Source organism: Bombina bombina, chromosome 6 (genome assembly GCF_027579735.1).
Source record: "Bombina bombina isolate aBomBom1 chromosome 6, aBomBom1.pri, whole genome shotgun sequence".
Taxonomy (NCBI): Eukaryota; Metazoa; Chordata; class Amphibia; order Anura; family Bombinatoridae; genus Bombina; species Bombina bombina.
Window position 1 is genome coordinate 896,384,871 of NC_069504.1, and position 24,428 is coordinate 896,409,298.

At 40.7% G+C, this 24,428-nt stretch overlaps 1 protein-coding gene across 3 annotated transcripts in view; it reads left to right on the forward strand.

Moving 5' to 3' along the window:
• Positions 1–24,428, forward strand: part of UACA (uveal autoantigen with coiled-coil domains and ankyrin repeats) — a 247,718-nt gene that overhangs the window by 198,094 nt on the left and 25,196 nt on the right. For 2 of the 3 annotated variants that reach the window (XM_053718477.1, XM_053718479.1), the window contains exons 12-15: positions 9,964–9,996; positions 17,116–17,214; positions 20,764–20,803; positions 20,879–20,931. In XM_053718477.1, coding sequence (XP_053574452.1) covers positions 9,964–9,996; positions 17,116–17,214; positions 20,764–20,803; positions 20,879–20,931 — 225 coding nt within the window. The remainder of the gene's footprint in view (positions 1–9,963; positions 9,997–17,115; positions 17,215–20,763; positions 20,804–20,878; positions 20,932–24,428) is intronic. The other variant, XM_053718478.1, reaches the window with a different exon arrangement.

A 24,428-nucleotide genomic window follows, 5' to 3' on the forward strand; every position in this document is an offset into this window, starting at 1 on the left:
TCTTCCAGACTCTATAATATATCTCTCTGGATACAGATTTACGAGCCTGTAACATAGTATTAATCACAGAGTCAGAGAAACCTCTTTGACCAAGAATCAAGCGTTCAATCTCCATACCTTTAAATTTAAGGATTTGAGATCCTGATGGAAAAAAGGACCTTGCGACAGAAGGTCTGGTCTTAGCGGAAGAGTCCACGGATGGCAAGAGGCCATCCGGACAAGATCCGCATACCAAAACCTGTGAGGCCATGCCGGAGCTATCAGCAGAACAAACGAGCATTCCTTCAGAATCTTGGAGATTACTCTTGGAAGAAGAACTAGAGGCGGAAAGATATAGGCAGGATGATACTTCCAAGGAAGTGATAATGCATCCACTGCCTCCGCCTGAGGATCCCGGGATCTGGACAGATACCTGGGAAGTTTCTTGTTTAGATGAGACGCCATCAGATCTATTTCTGGAAGCTCCCACATTTGAACAATCTGAAGAAATACCTCTGGGTGAAGAGACCATTCGCCCGGATGCAACGTTTGGCGACTGAGATAATCCGCTTCCCAATTGTCTATACCTGGGATATGAACCGCAGAGATTAGACAGGAGCTGGATTCCGCCCAAACCAGAATTCGAGATACTTCTTTCATAGCCAGAGGACTGTGAGTCCCTCCTTGATGATTGATGTATGCCACAGTTGTGACATTGTCTGTCTGAAAACAAATGAACGATTCTCTCTTCAGAAGAGGCCAAGACTGAAGAGCTCTGAAAATTGCACGGAGTTCCAAAATATTGATCGGGAATCTCACCTCCTGAGATTCCCAAACTTCTTGTGCCGTCAGAGATCCCCACACAGCTCCCCAACCTATGAGACTTGCATCTATTGAAATTACAGTCCAGGTCGGAAGCAAAAAAGAAGCCCCCTGAATTAAACGATGGTGATCTGTCCACCACGTTAGAGAGTGTCGTACAATCGGTTTTAAAGATATTAATTGAGATATCTTTGTGTAATCCCTGCACCATTGATTCAGCATACAGAGCTGAAGAGGTCGCATGTGAAAACGAGCAAAGGGGATCGCGTCCGATGCAGCAGTCATAAGACCTAGAATTTCCATGCATAAGGCTACCGAAGGGAATGATTGTGACTGAAGGTTTCGACAAGCTGAAATCAATTTTAGACGTCTCTTGTCTGTCAAAGACAGAGTCATGGACACTGAATCTATCTGGAAACCCAGAAAGGTTACCCTTGTCTGAGGAATCAATGAACTTTTTAGTGAATTGATCCTTCAACCATGATCTTGAAGAAACAACACAAGTCGATTTGTATGAGATTCTGCTAAATGTAAAGACTGAGCAAGTACCAAGATATCGTCCAAATAAGGAAATACCACAATACCCTGTTCTCTGAATAAATACAAAAAATGTGTTAAATCAGCAGCGCCTAAAAACAACAAAAATCTGAAATGTTACTGTTATACATATATAAAACAAATGTGAGCAAAAGAATATGTGTAGATAATCATATACAAGTGCAAAAACACAAACGTTGTAGCACTTCTCAAGTGCTTTACTTCTCGTAAGTACCATTCATGTGTGGGGAGTGAACAACTTTAAACACAGATTCACACTATGTTGGCGCCTTCTTCTTTTTTGTATTCTATACCCTGTTCTCTGATTACAGACAGAAGGGCACCGAGAACCTTTGTAAAAATTCTTGGAGCTGTTGCTAGGCCAAACGGCAGAGCCACAAACTGGTAATGCTTGTCCAGAAAAGAGAATCTCAGGAACTGATAATGATCTGGATGAATCTGAATATGCAGATATGCATCCTGTAAATATATTGTGGACATATAATGCCCTTGCTGAACAAAAGGCAAGATAGTCCTTACAGTTACCATTTTGAACGTTGGTATCCTTACATAACGATTCAATATTTTTAGATCCAGAACTGGTCTGAAGGAATTCTCCTTCTTTGGTACAATGAAGAGATTTGAATAAAACCCCATCCCCTGTTCCAGAACTGGAACTGGCATAATTACTCCAGCCAACTCTAGATCTGAAACACAATTCAGAAATGCTTGAGCTTTCACTGGATTTACTGGGACACGGGAAAGAAAAAATCTCTTTGCAGGAGGTCTCATCTTGAAACCAATTCTGTACCCTTCTGAAACAATGTTCTGAATCCAAAGATTGTGAACAGAATTGATCCAAATTTCTTTGAAAAAACGTAACCTGGGGCTTCCGGTAGGCGGCTTAACAAGATGGCCACAGCTTCACTCTGCTCCGTGACTGCAACCTGTTTTTGAAGGCATTGTGGCAGAATCTCCAGCCATCCATACCTCCCTTGGCAATAATTGTGCCTGGGAATACTTCAGGATCAGGACATTATAACTCCTGGCCTCCGAGAAGGCACAGAAAAGTTAAAATTTGTATTTCAACCTGCAGACGTGCACACTCAGACAAATAAGATGGCGCACATTACTGAGGCCCTAATAGATGCACTTATGCCGATATTGGACTCCCTAACAACAACTATGGGGGAACTCCTCTGTGAAGTGCGGGAGCTTTGCACACCCGAACATCCTAATGTACTTCCCACATGTTTGAATGTGTCTCGTCAGACTTTATCAGCCAATTTGAAAAATGGCACCTTGGATAACGGCATCATAACACTGATGGAGAGATCACACTCCCCTATTCTACTTCCCCAACCAAACTACCGGGTCATGTTGGAAACAGAGACATTGAAGGATATGGATGTCCCTCACGCACTGATATACCCAAGACCTACTTCAGTGGAGGCACGCCAAACCTCGGGATTCCTGGCACTCTGTAAGAATGAGAGCGCTGACGGCTTTGCAATCCGTGTCCCTGATCATCTTCGCTTTGGCTCTCCAGCCATCAACATGGTGTTGTGTCCAGCCGACACGACTGACCAGTGTCTCAACCAGGAAAAAAAGAGCGACGATAGAGCCCCCGAGTCTCCTGCATTGTATACACCGGGAGAAGACAACAGCCGCACAACTTATGCTGCACGGGGGGGCAGACAGCCAACAGCTGTAACTGCCCCACCGCAGGGAACCATTCTACGGACAGCCTCGGAGTTGGACTTGAGAGGTGACGGCTGCTCTCCTGTTGCGCTAATACCCCTACTTCTCACTGCGGGGCAGCCCCTCTCCCATCCGCAGAAGAGCTGCATCCTTCTAAGGCAGGAGTGCCATACTCCATCTCGTGCTGGGGTCGGGTGAGCTGCTTACTAGACTGGTTTATTTCCCACAGCTATGTACAAGCAAAGGTCTAGTTTAAATACAAGTGAACTTTCGTATACACTACACACCTTTCTTCCAATCAAACCTGCACTATTTATTCTATATGATTTGTCTTCCTGCGCTAAAGGCCACTATTTATTCTGCCTAACCTCATGAAACTGGCTGAAAATTATCAATATCTAATGTCACAGTTGGTGTTTTGAGAACTCTGGAAGGCTTACGAATAGAGACTGATCACTGTCGGTTCTAGCCCTGTTGGCTTTTATGACTTGTTTACTTGTCTGGTTTATTTACCACAGTTATGTACCTGCAAAGGTCCAGTTTAAATACGTGTAAACTCACAAATTTTGCATACTCTACAAATCACTTTTCCAATAATACCTGCATTAGTTATTCTGCCTAACCCCACAAAGCTGATTAAAAAACTCCCAGAAATGCACATTCAGTATCCACTTACTTGTTAACCCTTGACAGGCTCCATATGAATCAAATTCTTTTTATATATTCACACCAAAATTAGAGCAGCTACATATCATGCTTGTTTTTGTTTTGTTTTCTATAATGTTCATTGAGATTGCCCCCTTAAGGATCCAACTAAGCTTACTATCCTCAGGCTTGCCATAAACATAAACATTCTCATGCAAGTATAGCCACACACTCAAAGTCATACAGATAAAGAGTTCTCACTGTCAGTTAGCTCAGCGTAGTGGGTTCAGAGTCAGCTCTACTTATACCAATAGATATCATGTTTTATATACTATTACTCTACTGGGTTAAACTTTTAATGAATATATTTAGCAGGTAGCATTATGATCATTATGACTTTGTGAGGAAAAGCCTTTAAACTACATCTGCCAACTCTTAGAATGTCCCTACAAACTGTTGCCTCAATGCTTGTCTGTACATGCCACATCAACCTGTAAGATCTGGACACTCGCATACACCATACATGCTTTTTGTCAGCGACTGGGTGACTGCACACATTCTTAAACCTACACTATCTATTTTGCCTAACCTCACGAAAATGGCTGAAAATTATCAGTATCTAATGTCACAGCTGGTGTTTTGAGAACTTTGGAAGGCTTTCGAATAGAGACTGATCACTGTCGGTTCTAGCCCTGTTGGCTTTTATGACTTGTTTACTTGTCTGGTTTATTTACCACAGTTATGTACCTGCAAAGGCCTAGTTTAAATACGTGTAAACTCACAAATTTTGCATACTCTACAAATCACTTTTCCAATAATACCTGCACTATTTATTTTGCCTAACCTCACAAAGCTGATTTAAAAACTCCCAGAAATACACATTCAGTATCCACTTACTTGTTAACCCTTGGCAGGCTCCATATGAATCAAATTCTTTTTATATATTCACACCAAACTTAAAGCAGCTACATATCATGCTTGTTTTTTGTTCTGTTTTCTATATAAGCTTACTATCCTCAGGCTTGCCATAAACATAAACATTCTCATGCAAGTATAGCCACACACTCAAAGTCATACAGATAAAGAGTTATTACTGCCAGTTGGCTCAGCGTAGTGGGTTCAGAGTCAGCTCTACTTATACCAATAGATATCATGTTTTATATACTATTACTCTTCTGGGTTAAACCTTTAATGAATATATTTAGCAAGTAGCATTATGACCATTATGATTCTGTAAGGAAGAGCCTTTAAACTACATCTTCCAACTCTTAGAATGTCCCTGCAAACTGTTGCCTCTATGCTTGTCTGTACATGCCACGTCAGCCTGTAAGATCTGGACACTCGCATACATCATACATGCTATTTGTCAGCGACTGGGTGACTGCACACATTCTCTTATCAGGGGAGCCATGTTTGAACTCTTGAGTTACATAACTTAGCAGTTACTGAGACGTCTTCCCTACTCTCTATTGCCCTATTAAACAGACCCTATTAAGTAACATGCCTCTGACAGCATATAGAGTCCAACCTTATACCTTATATATTCTCTTGACCATACCACTTATACCCGATTACGAATTGCACAGCTATGATCCTATCTCGCCACAGTGTCAAGACACTCACTCTCACTCTCAAATCTCTGGGGACGATGGTGTGTTTAGTCTAATGTAGTTTACTGTCATGTCTAGTTCAGTCCCAGCAATGTATATAAGTATCTCAGAAAGGTTGATCAAAGCCTCTCTTATTGAAATTTGACAACTCTTTATTAATATAAGTGATCCAACGATATTACTAACTGCATATTGTATTGTATTCATGCCGCACTAACTCATAGATTATTCTGGGGAATGGGCAGAAATGGTATGTATAGGTATGTATACACTTGTTGTGTCTCCCCCAGCCCTCACCACTCTATCCCCCCTCTTCCCCGGCTTCCCCTCCTTCGCCTCCCCTTACCTCCCCCGTTTTATGTCATGTTTCTGTTTATTCCCCCCACCCCTTTCCATTCTACCTGTCCCTCTCCCCCTCTGCCCCCCCCCTGTTCCATATCTGTTTGTTTGTTAATAATGCTAAAAACCCCAATGTAGTGGTGCAGATCCATATCTATTAGAGCAGTGGTTAACTGCTGAAAATTCTCGAAGTTATATGTATGTTATTGTATGAAATCACAGCTGCTTGTACTGTCTTACCTACCTTCTTGGCTCGCCCTGCGAGGTGGGCTGGAGGGGCATCTTGTAACTTTGCACCCCATATTGGTTATAAATAAAAGTTAAAAAAAAAAAAAGAAAAAACGTAACCTGCCCCCTACCAGCTGAGCTGGAATGAGGGCCGCACCTTCATGTGGACTTAGAAGCTGGCTTTGCTTTTCTAGAAGGCTTGGATTTATTCCAGACTGGAGATGGTTTCCAAACTGAAACTGCTCCTGAGGATGAAGGATCAGGCTTTTGTTCTTTGTTGAAACGAAAGGAACGAAAACGATTATTAGCCCTGTTTTTACCCTTAGATTTTTTATCCTGTGGTAAAAAAGTTCCTTTCCCACCAGTAACAGTTGAGATAATAGAATCCAACTGAGAACCAAATAATTTGTTACCCTGGAAAGAAATGGAAAGTAGAGTTGATTTAGAAGCCATATCAGCATTCCAAGTTTTAAGCCATAAAGCTCTTCTAGCTAAAATAGCTAGAGACATAAACCTGACATCAACTCTGATAATATCAAAAATGGCATCACAGATAAAATTATTAGCATGTTGAAGAAGAATAATAATATTATGAGAATCATGATCTGTTACTTGTTGCGCTAAAGTTTCCAACCAAAAAGTTGAAGCTGCAGCAACATCAGCCAATGATATAGCAGGTCTAAGAAGATTACCTGAACACAGATAAGCTTTTCTTAGAAAGGATTCAATTTTCCTATCTAAAGGATCCTTAAACGAAGTACCATCTGACGTAGGAATAGTAGTACGTTTAGCAAGGGTAGAAATAGCCCCATCAACTCTAGGGATTTTGTCCCAAAATTCTAATCTGTCAGACGGCACAGGATATAATTGCTTAAAACGTTTAGAAGGAGTAAATGAATTACCCAAATTATTCCATTCTCTGGAAATTACTTCAGAAATGGCACCAGGAAAAACTTCTGGAATAACCACAGGAGATTTAAAAACCTTATCTAAACGTTTAGATTTAGTATCAAGAGGACCAGAATCCTCAATTTCTAAAGCAATTAGTACTTCTTTAAGTAAAGAACGAATAAATTCCATTTTAAATAAATATGAAGATTTATCAGCATCAATCTCTGAGACAGAATCCTCTGAACCAGAAGAGTCATTAGAATCAGAATGATGATGTTCATTTAAAAATTCATCTGTATAAAGAGAAGTTTTAAAAGATTTTTTATGTTTACTAGAAGGAGGAATAACAGACATAGCCTTCTTGATGGATTCAGAAACAAAATCTCTTATGTTATCAGGAACATTCTGAACATTAGATGTTGATGGAACTGCAACAGGACATTACTAAAGGAAATATTATCTGCATTAACAAGTTTGTCATGACAATTAATACAAACAGCTGGAGGAATAGCTACCAAAAGTTTACAGCAGATACACTTAGCTTTGGTAGTTCCAGCACCAGACAGCGATTTTCCTGAAGTATCTTCTGACTCAGATGCAACGTGAGACATCTTGCAATATGTAAGAGGAAAAAACAACATATAAAGCAAAATTGATCAAATTCCTTAAATGACAGTTTCAGGAATGGGAAAAAATGCCAGTGAACAAGCTTCTAGCAACCAGAAGCAATAAATAATGAGACTTAAATAATGTGGAGAAAAAAGCGACGCCCATATTTTTTTAGCGGCAAATAAGACGCCCACATTATTTGGCGCCAAAAATGACGCTACGCCCGGAACGCCGACATTTTTTGGCGCAAAAGAACGTCAAAAATGACGCAACTTCCGGCGACACTTATGACGCCGGAAACAGAAAAGATTTTTTGCGCCAAGAATGACGCAATAAAATGAAGCATTTTCAGCCCCCGCGAGCCTAACAGCCCACAGGGAAAAAAGTCAAATCTTTAAGGTAAGAAAAATATTTGATTCAAATGCATTATCCCAAATATGAAACTGACTGTCTGAAAATAAGGAATGTTGAACATCCTGAGTCAAGGCAAATAAATGTTTGAATACATATATTTAGAACTTTATTAAAAAAGTGCCCAACCATAGCTTAGAGTGTCACAGAAAATAAGACTTACTTACCCCAGGACACTCATCTACATGTTTGTAGAAAGCCAAACCAGTACTGAAACGAAAATCAGCAGAGGTAATGGTATATTTATAAGAGTATATTGTCGATCTGAAAAGGGAGGTAAGAGATGAATCTCTACGACCGATAACAGAGAACCTATGAAATAGACCCCGTAGAAGGAGATCATTGAATTCAAACAGGCAATACTCTCCTCACATCCCTCTGACATTCACTGCACGCCGAGAGGAAAACCGGGCTCCAACCTGCTGCGGAGCGCATATCAACGTAGAATCTAGCACAAACTTACTTCACCACCTCCATAGGAGGCAAAGTTTGTAAAACTGAATTGTGGGTGTGGTGAGGGGTGTATTTATAGGCATTTTAAGGTTTGGGAAACTTTGCCCCTCCTGGTAGGAATGTATATCCCATACGTCACTAGCTCATGGACTCTTGCTAATTACATGAAAGAAAGAGCTGATTACTTTGGGGCAATGCCCCGCAAAAGGCCCTTTTAAGGGCTATTGGTAGTTTTAGTTTAGGCTAGGTTTTTTATTTTATTTTGGGGGGCTTTTTTTTATTTTAATAGGGCTATTAGATTAGGTGTAATTAGTTTAAATATCAGTAATTTGTTATTTTCTGTAATTTAGTGTGTGTGGGGGGGGGTTTGTACTTTTGCTAATTTAATTTAGGTAATTGTATTTAATTTTGTTAATTTATTTAATTATATTGTAGTGTTAGGTGTTATTGTAACTTAGGTTAGGTTTTATTTTACAGGTAGTTATTATTTTAGCTAGGTAGTTATTAAATGGTTAATAACTATTCTACCTAGTTAAAATAAATACAAACTTGCCTGTAAAATAAAAATAAACCCTAAGCTAGCTACAATGTAACTATTAGTTATATTGTAGCTAGCTTAGGGTTTATTTTATAGGTAAGTATTTAGTTTTAAATAGGAATTATTTAATTAATGATAGGAATATTTATTTAGATTTATTTAAATTATATTTAAGTTAGGGGGTGTTAGGTTTAGGTTTAGATTAGGTTTAGGGGTTAATAACTTTAATATAGTGGCGGCGACGGGGATGGCAGATTAGGGGTTAATAAATGTAGGTAGGTGGCGGCGATGTTAGGGACGGCAGATTATGGGTTAATAATATTTAACTAATGTTTGCGAGGCAGGAGTGCGGCAATTTAGGGTTTAATATGTTATAGTGGCGGCGACGTTGGGGGTGGCAGATTAGGGGTTAATAAGTGTAGGTAGGTGGCGGCGACATTGGGGGCAGCAGATTAGGGGTTAATAAATATAATATAGGTGGCGGCGATGTTGGGGGCAGCAGATTAGGGGTTCATAAGTATAATGTAGGTGGTGGCGGTGTCCGGAGCGGCAGATTAGGGGTTAATAATATAATGTAGATGTCGGGGCGGCAGATTAGGGGTTAATAAGTGTAAGATTAGGGGTGTTTAGACTCTGGGTTCATGTTAGGGTGTTAGGTGTAGACATAACTTTTATTTCCCCATATGAATCAATGGGGCTGCGTTAGTGAGTTTTACGCTGCTTTTTTGCAGGTGTTAGACTTTTTTTCAGCCGGCTCTCCCCGTTGATTCCTATGGGGAAATCGTGCATAAGCACGTTACACTTAACGTGACTTAAGCAGCGCTGGTACTGGAGTGCAGTAATGAGCAAAATTTTGCTCAATGCTCTCTTCTTGTCTTTTAACGACGGGTTTCTGAAAACCCGTAATACCAGCGCTGCAGGTAAGTGAGCGGTGAGAGAAAACTGCTCGTTGGCACCGCATAGCCTCTAACGCAAAACTCGTAATCTAGCCGAGTATTAGTTATGGTTAGGAATGCAAATATCGCATGTAAGGGATTATAGAACATGGCTCTTTAATTTATGGTACATGCAGACTTGCAAGCAGGTTAAGTAATAACTTGCATTTCGGATAAGACTTTTTTTTTCTTTTACTGAAATAAAGGGAAACGTAGATGTCACTTGTCAGCTCCATGATTCAGTCCTATTGTTCTTCTTTTTCAGGAACAGATGATGTCAGACGACCTAGAAAATGAGGTAAGATATCAGGAGATCATGTGTGGTATTTAGAATATTGTGAGTTTGTGAGACATTTTCTCTGTATACTTCAGATCTACTAGTGGTGAAGAATCAGATGGTTTATGCCTCAACAAACCATAATTAAAACACCAGTAGATTTGCATAATCAACAAATGAATGATAAAGAGACAATGCAATAGCACTTAGTCTGAACTTCAAATGAGGTAGTAGATTTTTTTTTTTTGTGACAAATGTCAGTTATGTCTATTTCCACACCTCCTGTATTATGTGACAGCCATCAACCAATCACAAATGCATATACCAATATTCTGGGAATTCTTGCACATGCTCAGTAGGAGCTGGTGACTCAAAATGTGTAAATATAAAAAGACAATGGAAGTAAACTTGAAAGTTGTTTAAAATGGCATGCTTTATCTGAATCATGAAAGTATAATTTTGATTTGAGTGTCCCTTTAAATCAAAATGTGTATGGTTAGAATTAAAGAAGTATTCATCTCAAACAATTCAAGCATCTAAAAGTTTGATTTATACAGGTTAAGATATGTGCATTTGTTTCATAACGAATACCAATTTGTTTCGGAAACAGGGATATTCATTTCATTTCCATGAAACGAATATCCGAATTAATGCACCCGAAAATTTAGAGAAAACTAAATTTGTCAGTATTGATTAATTTCCTTTAGTTAAATACTTACCTTTTAGTTCTGTGCGGGACTGCTCTAACCCGATCCTCTTCTTCAGAGAGCCCCAGCCGCGATTAATAGAAGGCTTAGTGTGTCGGCTCCCAGGGCCTGTAGTGCAGTTTTAAACCATTTTATACTGAATAGCACGGGCAATGAATATCTATACAGGCTAAATATTTTTTGCATGGAAACCTGTTTCAATTGAGTTTGAAACAAATAGGAACTGCATGTTGTGCACAACACATTTCTTCCCACAAGCATAAAAACAAACTAACTTGTAAAAAATAAATAAATTAAACCTACATTTTACTATACTGTAGTTTAGTTGCAGCAAAAAAAAACATTACTTTATAGGGACATTAAACACTGTTGTGTAAAAGCTGTGCTTTGCTCTTTGTTGGAAGCAACACTCTGGATGAAGCTGAAGTAACAAGTACACTTTTGTTTTATTAATTAATCGTTTTGAAGATAGAGACATGTGCATCCCATTTTTCCCAACAAGATAAATCTATTTTTCTCTTGTAAGGTGTATCCAGTCCACGGATCATCCATTACTTGTGGGATATTCTCATTCCCAACAGGAAGTTGCAAGAGGACACCAACAGCAGAGCTGTAATATAGCTCCTCCCCTAACTGTCATAGCCAGTCATTCTCTTGCAACTCTCAACAAGCAAGGACGTTGTAGGAGAGAGTGGTTAAATATAGCTAGTTTATTTTCTTCAATCAAAAGTTTGTTATTTTTAAATAGTACCGGAGTTGTGCTATTTTATCTCAGGCAGTAAATAGAAGAAGAATCTGCCTGAGGTTTCTATGATCTTAGCAGGTTGTAACTAAGATCCATTGCTATTCTCACATATGTCTGAGGGGATTACACAGATGAGGTAACTTCAGCGAGAGAATGGCCTGCAGTTTATTCTGCTATCAGGTATGTGCAGTTATAATTTTTTCTAGAGATGGAAAACACTAGAAAATGCTGCTGATACCGGATTATCTGGTATGACTGGTATCATGCTTACTCCCAGGGGTAATACCCTTATGATATTTACAATATAAAACGTTTGCTGGCATGTTTAATAGTTTTTATATATGCTTTGGTGATAAAACTTTATTGAGGCCTAGTTTTTTCCACATGGCTGGCTTAAATTTTGACTAGAAACAATTTCCACTGTTGTAGTATAAAAGTTACAGTTGGTGCAGTTAAAATTACAAACTGTGACATCCAGCTTCCCTCAAAGGCCCTCTGAATGCTATAGGACATCTCTAAAGGGTCCAAAGGCTTTCCAAAGTTGTTTATTGGGGAAGGTAGGGCCACAGCTTGCTGTGGCAGTTGGTTGTGACTGTTAAAAAACGTCTATTTCGTTTTTTTGATCCGTTTTTTGAACTAAGGGGTTAATCATGCATTTGCAAGTGGGTGCAATGCTCTGTTAGCCTATTATACACACTGTAAAAATTTCATTTGATTTACTGCATTTTTTCACTGTTTTTCAAATTCTGACAAAATTTTCTCTTAAAGGCACAGTACCGTTTTTTATATTTGCTTGTTAACTTGATTTAAAGTGTTTTCCAAGCTTGCTAGTCTCATTGCTATTCTGTATAAACATGTCTGACATAGAAGAAACTCCTTGTTTATTATGTTTAAAAGCCATGGTGGAACCCCCTCTTAGAATGTGTACCAAATGTACTGATTTCATTTTATGCAATAAAGATCATTTTCTATCTTTAAAAAATGTATCACCAGAGGAATCTGACGAGGGGGAAGTTATGCCGACTAACTTTCCCCACGTGTCAGACCCTTTGACTCCCGCTTAAGGGACTCACGCTCAAATGGCGCCAAGTACATCTAGGGCGCCCATAGCGTTTACTTTACAAGACATGGCGGCAGTCATGGATAATACACTGTCAGCGGTATTAGCCAGACTACCTGAACTTAGAGGTAAGCGAGATAGCTCTGGGGTGAGACAAAATGCAGAGCATACTGACGCTTTAAGAACCATGTCTGATACTGCCTCACAATATGCAGAAGCTGAGGAAAGAGAGCTTCAGTCAGTGGGTGATGTTAATGACTCAGGAAAGATACCTGATTCTAATATTTCTACATTTAAATTTAAGCTTGAACACCTCCGCGTGTTGCTTAGGGAGGTTTTAGCTGCTCTGAATGACTGTGATACCATTGCAGTGCCAGAGAAATTGTGTAGACTGGATAAATACTTTGCAGTGCCTGTGTGTACTGATGTTTTTCCAAATACCTAAAAGGTTTACAGAAATTATTAATAAGGAATGGTATAGACCAGGTGTGCCGTTTTCTTCCCCTCCTATTTTTAGAAAAATGTTTCCAATAGACGCCACCACATGGGACTTATGGCAGAAAGTCCCTAAGGTGGAGGGAGCAGTTTCTACTCTAGTAAAGCGTCCTACTATCCCTGTCAAGGACAGTTGTGCTTTTTTTTTTTTTTTAGATCCAATGGATAAAAAATTAGAGGTTACCTTAAGAAAATATTTATTCAACAAGGTTTTATCCTACAGCCCCTTGCATGCATTGCCCCTGTCACTGCTGCTGCGGTTTGAGTCTCTGGAAGAGGCTTTACAGGTAGCGACTCCATTGGATGACATACTTGGCAAACTTAGAGCACTTAAGCTAGCCAATTCTTTTATTCTGATGCCATTGTTCATTTGACTAAACTAACGGCTAAGAATTCTGGTTTTGCTATACAGGCGCGCAGAGCGCTATGGCTTAGATCATGGTCAGCTGACGTGACTTCAAAATCTAAGCTACTTAACATTCCCTTCAAGGGGCAGACCCTATTCAGGCCTGGTTGAAGGAGATTATTGCTGATATCACTGGAGGAAAAGGTCATGCCCTTCCTCAGGACAGGTCCAAATCTAGGGCCAAACAGTGTAATTTTCGTGCCTTTCAAAACTTCAAGGCAGGTGCGGCATCAACTTCCTCTAATAATAAACAAGAGGGAACTTTTGCTCAATCCAAGACGGTCTGGAGACCAAACCTGACATGGAAAAAAGGTAAGCAGGTAAAAAAGCCTGCTGCTGCCTCTAAGACAGCATGAAGGAACGGCCCCCTATCCGGGAACGGATCTAGTAGGGGGCAGACTTTTACTCTTTGCCCAGGCGTGGGCAAGAGATGTTCAGGATCCCTGGGCGTTGGAAATTATATCCCAGGGATATCTTCTGGACTTCAAAGCTTCCCCCCCAAAAGGGAGATTTCACCTTTCACAATTATCTGCACACCAGATAAAGAGAGAGGCATTCTTACACTGTGTACGAGTCCTCCTAGTTATGGGAGTGATCCATCCAGTTCCAAAGGAGGAACAGGGACAGGGTTTTTACTCAAATCTGTTTGTGGTTCCCAAAAAAGAGGGAACCTTCAGACCAATTTTGGATCTAAAGATCTTAAACAAATTCCTCAAAGTTCCGTCGTTCAAGATGGAAACTATTCGTACCATCCTACCACTCATCCAGGAGGGTCAATATATGACTACAGTGGATCTAAAGGATGCTTATCTTCACATTCCGATACACAAAGATCATCATCGGTTTCTCAGGTTTGCCTTTTAAGACAGGCATTACCAGTTGTAGCTCTTCCCTTGGGATTAGCTACAGCCCCAAGAATCTTTACAAAGGTTCTAGGGTCACTTATGGCGGTCCTAAGGCCGCGGGGCATAGCAGTAGCCCCTTATTTAGACGACATCCTGATACAGGCATCAAACTTCCAAATTGTCAAGTCTCATACGGACGTAGTACTGGCATTTCTGTGGTCGCATGGCTGGAAAGTGAACGAGGAAAAGAGTTCTCTATCCCCACTCACAAGAGTTTCCTTTCTAGGGACTCTGATAGATTCTGTAGAAATGAAAATTCACCTGACTGAGTCCAGGTTATCAAAGCTTTTAAATTCCTGCCGGGTTCTTCATTTCATTTCGCGCCCTTCGGTGGTTCAGTGTATGGAAGTAATCGGCTTAATGGTAGCGGCAATGGACATAGTGCCGTTTGCACGCTTACATCTCAGACCGCTGCAACTATGCATGCTCAGTCAGTGGAGCGGGGATTACACAGATTTGTCCCCTCAACTGAATCTGGACCAAGAGACCAGGGATTCTCTTCTCTGGTGGCTATCTCGTGTCCATCTGTCCAAAGGTATGACCTTTCGCAGGCCAGATTGGACAATTGTTACGACAGATGCCAGCCTTCTAGGTTGGGGTGCAGTCTGGAACTCCCTGAAGGCTCAGGGATCGTGGACTCAGGAGGAGTCTCTCCTTCCATTAAATATTCTGGAACTAAGAGCGATATTCAAGGCTCTTCAGGCTTGGCCTCAGTTAGCAACTCTGAGGTACATCAGATTTCAGTCGGACAACATCACGACTGTAGCTTACATCAACCATCAAGGGGGAACGAGAGGTTCCCTAGAGATGTTAGAAGTTTCAAAAATAATTTGCTGGGCAGAGATTCACTCTTGCCACCTATCAGCTATCCATATCCCAGGTGTAGAGCACTGGGAGGCGGATTTTCTAAGTCGTCAGACTTTTCATCCGGGAGAGTGGGAACTCCATCCGGACGCATTTGCACAACTGATTCATCGTTGGGGCAAACCAGAACTGGATCTCATGGCGTCTCGCCAGAACGCCAAGCTTCCGTGTTACGGATCCAGGTCCAGGGATCCCAAGGCGACACTGATAGATGCTCTAGCAGCGCCCTGGTCTTTCAACCTGGCTTATGTGTTTCCACCGTTTCCTCTGCTCCCTCGACTGATTGCCAAGATCAAGCAGGAGAGAGCATCTGTGATTCTGATAGCACCTGCGTGGCCACGCAGGACCTGGTATGCAGATCTAGTGGACATGTCATCCTTTCCACCATGGTCTCTGCCTCTGAAACAGGACCTTCTACTTCAGGGTCCTTTCAACCATCCAAATCTAATTTCTCTGAGGCTGACTGCCTGGAGATTGAATGTTTGATTTTATCAAAGCGTGGCTTCTCCGAGTCAGTTATTGATACCTTAAGACAGGCACGAAAGCCTGTCACCAGGAAAATTTACCATAAGGTATGGCGTAGATATCTTTATTGGTGTGAATCCAAGGGTTACTCATGGAGTAAGGTCAGGATTGCTAGGATATTATCTTTTCTCCAAGAAGGTTTGGAAAAAGGATTGTCAGCTAGTTAAGCGTCTGGCAGATGTTCCAGATGTTCAGGCATTTTGTCAGGCTTTAGTTAGAATCAAGCCTGTGTTTAAACCTGTTGCTCCACCATGGAGCTTAAACTTGGTTCTTAAGGTTCTTCAAGGAGTTCCGTTTGAACCTCTTCATTCCATAGATATCAAGCTTTTATCTTGGAAAGTTCTTTTTTTGGTAGCTATTTCCTCGGCTCGTAGAGTCTCTGAGCTATCTGCCTTATAATGTGATTCTCCTTATCTGATTTTTCATACGGATAAGGTAGTCCTGCGTACCAAACCTGGGTTCTTACCTAAGGTGGTATCTAACAAGAATATCAATCAAGAGATTGTTGTTCCATCCTTGTGTTACACAATTTGGACGTGATCCGTGCTTTAAAGTTTTACTTACAAGCTACTAAAGATTTTCGTCAAACATCTTCTTTGTTTGTTGTCTACTCTGGACAGAGGAGAGGTCAAAAGGCTTCGGTATCTCTTTTTCTTTTTGACTAAGAAGCTTAATCCGCTTAGCATATGAGACTGCTGGACAGCAACCTCCTGAAAGGATTACAGCTCATTCCACTAGAGCTGTGGCTTCCACTTGGGCCTTTAAAAATGAGGCTTCTTTTGATCAGATTTGCAAGGCGACGACTTGGTCTTCGCTTCATATTTTTTCAAAATTTTACAAATTTGATACTTTTGCTTCTTCGGAGGCTATATTTGGGAGAGAGGTTTTACGGGCAGTGGTTCCTTCCATTTAAGTTCCTGCCCTGTCCCTCCCTTCATCCGTGTACTTTAGCTTTGGTATTGGTATCCCACAAGTAATGGATGATCCGTGGACTGGATACACCTTACAAGAGAAAACACAATTTATGCTTACCTGATAAATTTATTTCTCTTGTGGTGTATCCAGTCCACGGCCCGCCCTGTCATTTTAAGGCAGGTAATTTTTAAATTTAAACTACAGTAACCACTGCACCCTATGGTTCCTCCTTTCTCGGCTTGTTTTCGGTCGAATGACTGGCTATGACAGTTAGGGGAGGAGCTATATTACAGCTCTGCTGTGGGTGTCCTCTTGCAACTTCCTGTTGGGAATGAGAATATCCCACAAGTAATGGATGATCTGTGGACTGGATACACCACAAGAGAAATAAATGTATCAGGTAAGCATAAATTGTGTTATAAATTTATAATCATACTTTACAATACTAAACATTAATCATAAAACCCAGGTATGTCTGATGCGATTTGTCTTATTTCTATCTATTATTCACACCAAAGAAGGAGGAGCTTAAATCCGTGTTGGGAGCAAAAGAAAAGGAACTAGAGGAAAGTCTGAGGACCATGGAAAACCTGCGTGGAAAATTAAGATATTATGAGGTGAGAGAAGTTGGGAGGCTTTCTGTTAACTGTACAATACTCATTCATATGAGTGAATTATGGATTCTGGTTATTTCTTAAATAAGCTAAATAAAACACACAAAAACAACAACTTTATGTTCCATATGGGCCTGTATTGTAAGAAAATTGCACTCACATAGCAGATCTGTTTGGACCTAGCTGTAAGGGTTGAGGGGTATATGGTGGTAGTTATAGGATGAACAATGAAGGCAGACATATGAGGGACTAAGAAGGGATGAGGTAGAGGGAGGATGAACAATGAAGGCAGACATATGAGGGACTAACAAGGGCTGAAGTGGAGTGAGGAGGAGCAATAAAGGCAGACATATGAGGGACTAAGAAGGGGTGAAGTAGAGGGAGGATGAACAATAAAGGCAGACATATGGGGGACTAAGAAGGGGTGAAGTAGAGGGAGGAGAAACAATAAAGGCAGACATATGAGGGACTAAGAAGGGCTGAAGTAGAGTGATTATGAACAATGAAGGCAGACATATGAGGGACTAAGAAGGGGGTGAAGTAGAGGGAGGAAGGGTTGAGGTAGAGGGAGGATGAACAATAAAGACAGACATATGAGGGAATAAGAAAAAGGGATGAACAATAAAGGCAGACATATGGGGACTAAGAATGAGGGATGAGGTAGAGGGAGGATGAACAATAAAGGCAGACATATGAGGGACTAAGAATGGATGAGGTAGAGGGAGGATGAACAATGAAGGTAGACATATGAGGGACTAAGAAGAGGGGGAAGTAGAGGGAGGATGAACAATGAAGCAGACATATGGGGAACTAAGGGGATGATGTAGAGGGAGGATGAACAATGAAGGCAGAAATATGAGTGACTAAGAAGGGTTGAGGTAGAGGGAGGATGAACAATAAAGGCAAACATATGAGGGACTGAGAAGGGTTGAGGTAGAGGGAGGATGAACAATAAAAGCAGACATATGGGGGACTAAGAAGGAGGGATGAGGTAGAGGGAGGATGAACAATAAAAGCAGACATATGGGGGACTAAGAAGGAGGGATGAGGTAGAGGGAGGATGAACAATAAAGGCAGACATATGGGGACTAAGAAGGAGGGATGAGGTAGAGGGAGGATGAACAATAAAGGCAGACATATGGGGGACTGAGAAGGGTTGAGGTAGAGGGAGGATGAACAATAAAGGCAGACATATGATGGACTTAGAAGGGATGAAATAGAGAGAGGATGAACAATAAAGGCAGACATGGGGACTAAGAAGGGTAGAGGGAGGATGAACAATAAAGGCAGACATATGGGGGACTGAGAAGGGTTGAGGTAGAGGGAGGATGAACAATAAAGGCAGACATATGATGGACTTAGAAGGGATGAAATAGAGAGAGGATGAACAATAAAGGCAGACATGGGGACTAAGAAGGGTAGAGGGAGGATGAACAATAAAGGCAGACATATGAGGGACTAAGAAGGGGGTGAAGTAGAGGGAGGAAGGGTTGAGGTAGAGGGAGGATGAACAATGAAGCAGACATATGGGGAACTAAGGGGATGATGTAGAGGGAGGATGAACAATGAAGGCAGAAATATGAGTGACTAAGAAGGGTTGAGGTAGAGGGAGGATGAACAATAAAGGCAAACATATGAGGGACTGAGAAGGGTTGAGGTAGAGGGAGGATGAACAATAAAAGCAGACATATGGGGGACTAAGAAGGAGGGATGAGGTAGAGGGAGGATGAACAATAAAAGCAGACATATGGGGGACTAAGAAGGAGGGATGAGGTAGAGGGAGGATGAACAATAAAGGCAGACATATGGGGACTAAGAAGGAGGGATGAGGTAGAGGGAGGATGAACAATAAAGGCAGACATATGGGGGACTGAGAAGGGTTGAGGTAGAGGGAGGATGAACAATAAAGGCAGACATATGATGGACTTAGAAGGGATGAAATAGAGAGAGGATGAACAATAAAGGCAGACATGGGGACTAAGAAGGGTAGAGGGAGGATGAACAATAAAGGCAGACATATGGGGGACTAAGAAGGGTTGAGGTAGAGGGAGAATGAACAATAAAGGCAGACATATGAGGGACTAAGAATGGATGAGGTAGAGGGAGGATGAACAATGAAGCAGACATATGAGGGACTAAGAAGGGATGAGGTAGAGGAAGGATGAACAATGAAGGCAGACATATGAGGGACTAAGAAGGGGGTGAAGTAGAGGGAGGATGAACAATGAAGGCAGACATATGAGGGACTAAGAAGGATTGAGGTAGAGGACGGATGAACAATGAAGCAGACATATGGGGAACTAAGAAGGGTTGAGATAGAGGGAGGATGAACAAGGAGAAGTAACCACCTTTATATTACATATAGATGTGTGAAAACAAATAGGGGGTTCACAGTGGTGACTTAATATAGTGAGTAAAGTGAAGTTGTAAAAGGCCCTGGTGATTTTTAAGATGGGTTAAAGGGATATTAAACCCAATTTTTTTATTTTGTGATTCAGATAGAGCATGCCATTTTAAGCAACTTTCTAATTTACTACTATTATCAATTTTTCTTTATTCTCTTGGTATCTTTATTTGAAAAAGTAGTAATGTAAGATAAGGAGTTGGCCTATTTTTAGTTCAGCACCCTGGCTAGTGCTTGCTGATTGGTGGCTACATTTAGCCACCAATAAGCAAGTGCAACCCAGTTCTGAACCAAAAATGAGCCGGCTCTTAATAGGACAATCTACACCAGATTTTTATTGTTTAAAAAGATAGATAATCCCCTTTATTATCCATTCCCCAGTTTTGCACAACCAACACAGTTATATTAATATATGTTTTACCTCTATGATTACCTTGTATCTAAGCCTCTGCAGACTGCCCCCTTATCTCAGTGCTTTTGAGAGACATGCAGTTTAGCCATTCAGTCCAGACTCCTAAATAACTCCACGGGAGTGAGCACAATGTTATCTATATGACACACATGAACTAGTACTGTCTAACTACGAAAAACTTTCAAAATGCTCTAAGCTAAGAGGCGGTTTTAAACGGTTTAAAAATCAGTTTGAGCCTACCTAGGTTTAGCTTTTCAAAAATACCACCAAGGGAACAAGGCAAATTTAATGATAAAAGTCAATTGGAAAGTTGTTTAAAATTGCATGCCCTATCTGAATCATGAAAGTTTAATTTTGACTAGACTGTCCCTTTAAGCATACATTCCTGCTTTTCAAATAAAGATACCAAAAGAAGGAAGAAAAAATTATACTAAGAGTAAATTAGAAAGTTTCTTAAAATTGCATGCTCTATCTGAATCATGAAAGTTTATTTTTTACTTCAGTGTCCCTTTAAGGATGGGTTGAAGATAGAGGAAAGATAAATAATGTGGGGTGACCGAGGAAGAGAAGGTCTGAATGTTAGCAAAATCTAATTTATTTTGCAGTTCCTTGTCTGATAATGTCTGCTGAAGCCAATGTTTTACAGAGAAAGGGGCAATATTAAACAATTTATATTAGAATTTCAGAGTGTTTGTTTTTTATGTCTCTTAAAATGGTTGTTAATTTTGTTTTCCAGCAGAAGAACCTATCATCTCCAAGTAGCCCATTCACTAATGGTAAGTATTTTACGAGGTACATCACTCTGTCCTGGTCAGTTGTCACTTGAACTCTAACTCTCCCTTTACTTCCAGGAAAAGAAGAACATGTGATGAAGCAGTCTCCTGTTCTCAGTCCAGAATCTCAGGTATTGGAATACAGGACAGAGAATATGAATTGGTTTTAAACTTGCATAGTGTAGAGCGCTCTAGTGAAATTGTTTGGTTGTTTTATGTTCTCATTTTCTGGTAGTGATTTTAAAGTTTTGAAAGTGATTTGTCTTCTGCAATACTCATGCTTCTCATTATTCTCATTTAGAATTATAGCAACATGACAAACTTTAGTTAAAATGAACTAATTATAATGCAATAATTACATGCTCTAATCCAGGGGTCAGGAACCTTGGGGCCCCAGATGTTTTGGAACTACATTTCCCATGATGCTCAGACAGCCTAAAGACTGTCTTAGCATTATGGGAAATGTAGTTCTAAAACATCTGGGGGCCCAAGGTTGCTGACCCCTGCTCTAATCTTTGGTTTTCTTTTTCTCTCTGGTTTCTCAGTTTGTTTTTTAATCCTATTGTATCTTGCATTTTGCTTACACTTGTTTTTGTACAACTCTATTTGTATGTACACAAGACTGACATAATACTTGTCTCCTTCTATTGGCAGTGAGAGTCCACAAGAACATTCATAACCTATGGGAATTGCTCTATCTGGCCACCAGGAGGAGGCAGACATCCCAAACAAAGCTATAAATATCCCTCCTACTTCCCGTACCCTCTCAGTAGTTCTTTGCATCGTATCATGGAGGTAGGCAGAAAGAGGTAGTCTGTAAAGAAAAAAATAAGTTTATCATGGATTGGCTTTTGAGAGCCAGGGATCATATAACCATATAAATCTCAATAGAGTATTGATATATAATACTGATTGACGCTGGGTCTCCCATGCCTCTTTTCAGTCTGTTATATACAGTAGGACACAGACAGGCATTCAGTCCTAATGTATGGACCCTACAACACCCAGACATATGTCACTCAGGGGTGTTTGTGATGCGGCCGCACCAGACTTCACTAATCTACTATCGGGCATGCCCGTCAGCCATTTGGTGGGATTTGTCACTACTACAGCCCGCAGACCTGTAATTGATACATTGCACAGCAGTGTGCAGAGAAGCAGATTCTCGCCGTAGGCATCTCTTTCGTGCCATTTCCGCTTCAGATCCACTGCACATCAGATCTGTGGGAGAGCGGTAGCAACGCAGCTCGGCCGGACCAGAGGTGGTAAGGGCTTAAAGGGGAACTGCTTGGTGTATTGGGAACCAGGTACCCTGCTGTGAAGCTCACTATTGTTGCCGCAGTTGTCATTACACACTACAATATTATGGAGGACTCTATTCTAAAAGATAGTCTGGGGGAATCTTCCTCGTTAAATTCCATCGACAGCAGTAAATGTATACTTTGCAAATTAATTACTGTGAACCCTCTGGCACAACTATGCAATTGTTGCCTAACATATGACCCAACTTCTTATTCAGGAGGCCCAAGCGGACAGACCGCTGAGGTTCTCCTATGTGACCTGTCTCCAGCAGGCCCTACTTTGGTTTCTCAGATCCCTGTCCAACAGCCTATGAATGTGACCACAATAACTCCAAAGCACTGCGCAGAAAGCGCACGACCCCGGATGTACGGATCGAGGTCCAGGGATCCTTAGGTGGAGCTAGTGGATGCTCTGTCAGTCCAGTGGAACTTCAACCTGATTTATCTGTTTCCACCAAGTTGTTCTCCTACCCGAGTCGTCGCTCGGATCAAGCAGGAGGGAATACCAACTATTCTGATAGGCCACACAGGACTTGGTACTCTAACCTAGTGAACATGTCATCTGCTCATCCTTGGCGGTTGCCTCTTCATTAGGACCTACTGACTCAGGGCCCTTTCTTTTATCAAAACCTAGATACTCTGAGACTGACTGCCTGGAAATTCAATGGTTGATCTTAGCTCAAAGAGGCTTCTCTGACAGTGTGATTAATACTGTTATCCTGACTCGCAAGCCTGTCACTAGACGCATCTACTACAAGGTCTGGAGGACTTATCTTCACTGGTGTGACCAGTGAGGTTTCTCTTGGCCCTGCGTATTCTACAGTTTCTCCAAGAGGGTCAGGAGAAGGGCCTGTAGGTCAGTTCTATCAAGGGTCAGATCTGCCCTTTCTGTTTTGTTTCACAGTTTGCCAGATGAATGTGTTAAGTAGGGGCCTTTCATTCCACAATGGTCACAGCACCCACAGATAGAGATATATCTAAGAGTGATAATTAGAGACATTTTAGGACTTAAGAACAGTGATTCCTCAAATTTGAGTATACCAGAAACTTTGGCAAAAAAAAAGAGATACAGGATTGGCAGGATATGGTGGTTAAACCATCAGATAAGGGTGGTAATATTGTACTCTGGCCCACTGGTATGTATGTAATTGAAGCCATGAGGCAGCTGGGAGATAAGACATGTTACAAACTCTTATGGGTAGACCCAGCGTCAGATTTTCTATCACAATATATGAACATAATAAATTAGGCCAAACTTGATTGTTTAGTAACTGATAAAGAATTTAAATTCCTACAGATTAGGATTTCTAAAACAGCCACATTTTATTTGTTGCCCAAAGTTCATAAGAATAGAACTACCGCTCCTGGGAGACCATTTGTCTCTGGGATGGGGAGTCTATGAGAACAGGCATCTAGGTATCTGGATGCCAGAATAAGAGAGATAGTATTTACACTTCCCTCATATATATTAGGGACACTATGGATGTGCTAAGCAAAATTGAAGAAATGGTATTAGATGGAACAAACCTTGTTTGTTACTTGTGATATTGAATTTCTTTATCCTTTTTTTTTTTTTTTTTTTTTTTTTTTTTTTAAACACAAGTGGGGGTATCATGCTGGCGAATATTTTTTGAAAATGGAATCATCAGAATGTATCTCTAAAAATAATTTCATATTACAACTACTGCAACTTGTACTTCGTCACAACTATTTTGTGTTTAACAATAATTTTATTCTACAGATCCGTGGCACCAAGCGATACCATTTGGAGAATTCTTGCGATTATGTTGAAATTGCTCTGATATACAGACTTAAAGATGGAGAATATCCCAATAGTGCCCTACTTAAGGCATACCCCATAGAGCTTTACGCACATCTAGATCCGATTTACGGATACCCAAACAGAGATCAAAAACCGATGGAAGAGTAAGGTTCATCAGTACATAAAATGATGCCCACAAACAAATTACAGGTATTTTGAATAAACATCTACATATACTACATACAGATAAGGATATGGCAAGAAGTGTTGGTGAAAGGTGGCTATAAGTTGGGAAAAGGGCAGCAACAATTAAGGACAAAACTGTGGGAAGTCACTTTGTTATGCATGTGACTTGTAGAATGGATAAACTGAAGGGTACATACGCTTGTGGCTCATGTAAATACCGCTTCTATATACGTAATTTTAGGGAGGTTGATGTATTTCCACAAGGTGTACTGTAAGATATATATAAATTACCTTTTTATAATTGTAGCACTAAAAACATAATTTATTGTTTGGAATGCTCTTGCAAGAAAAGATATGTAGGTATGTCCTCAAGAGAATT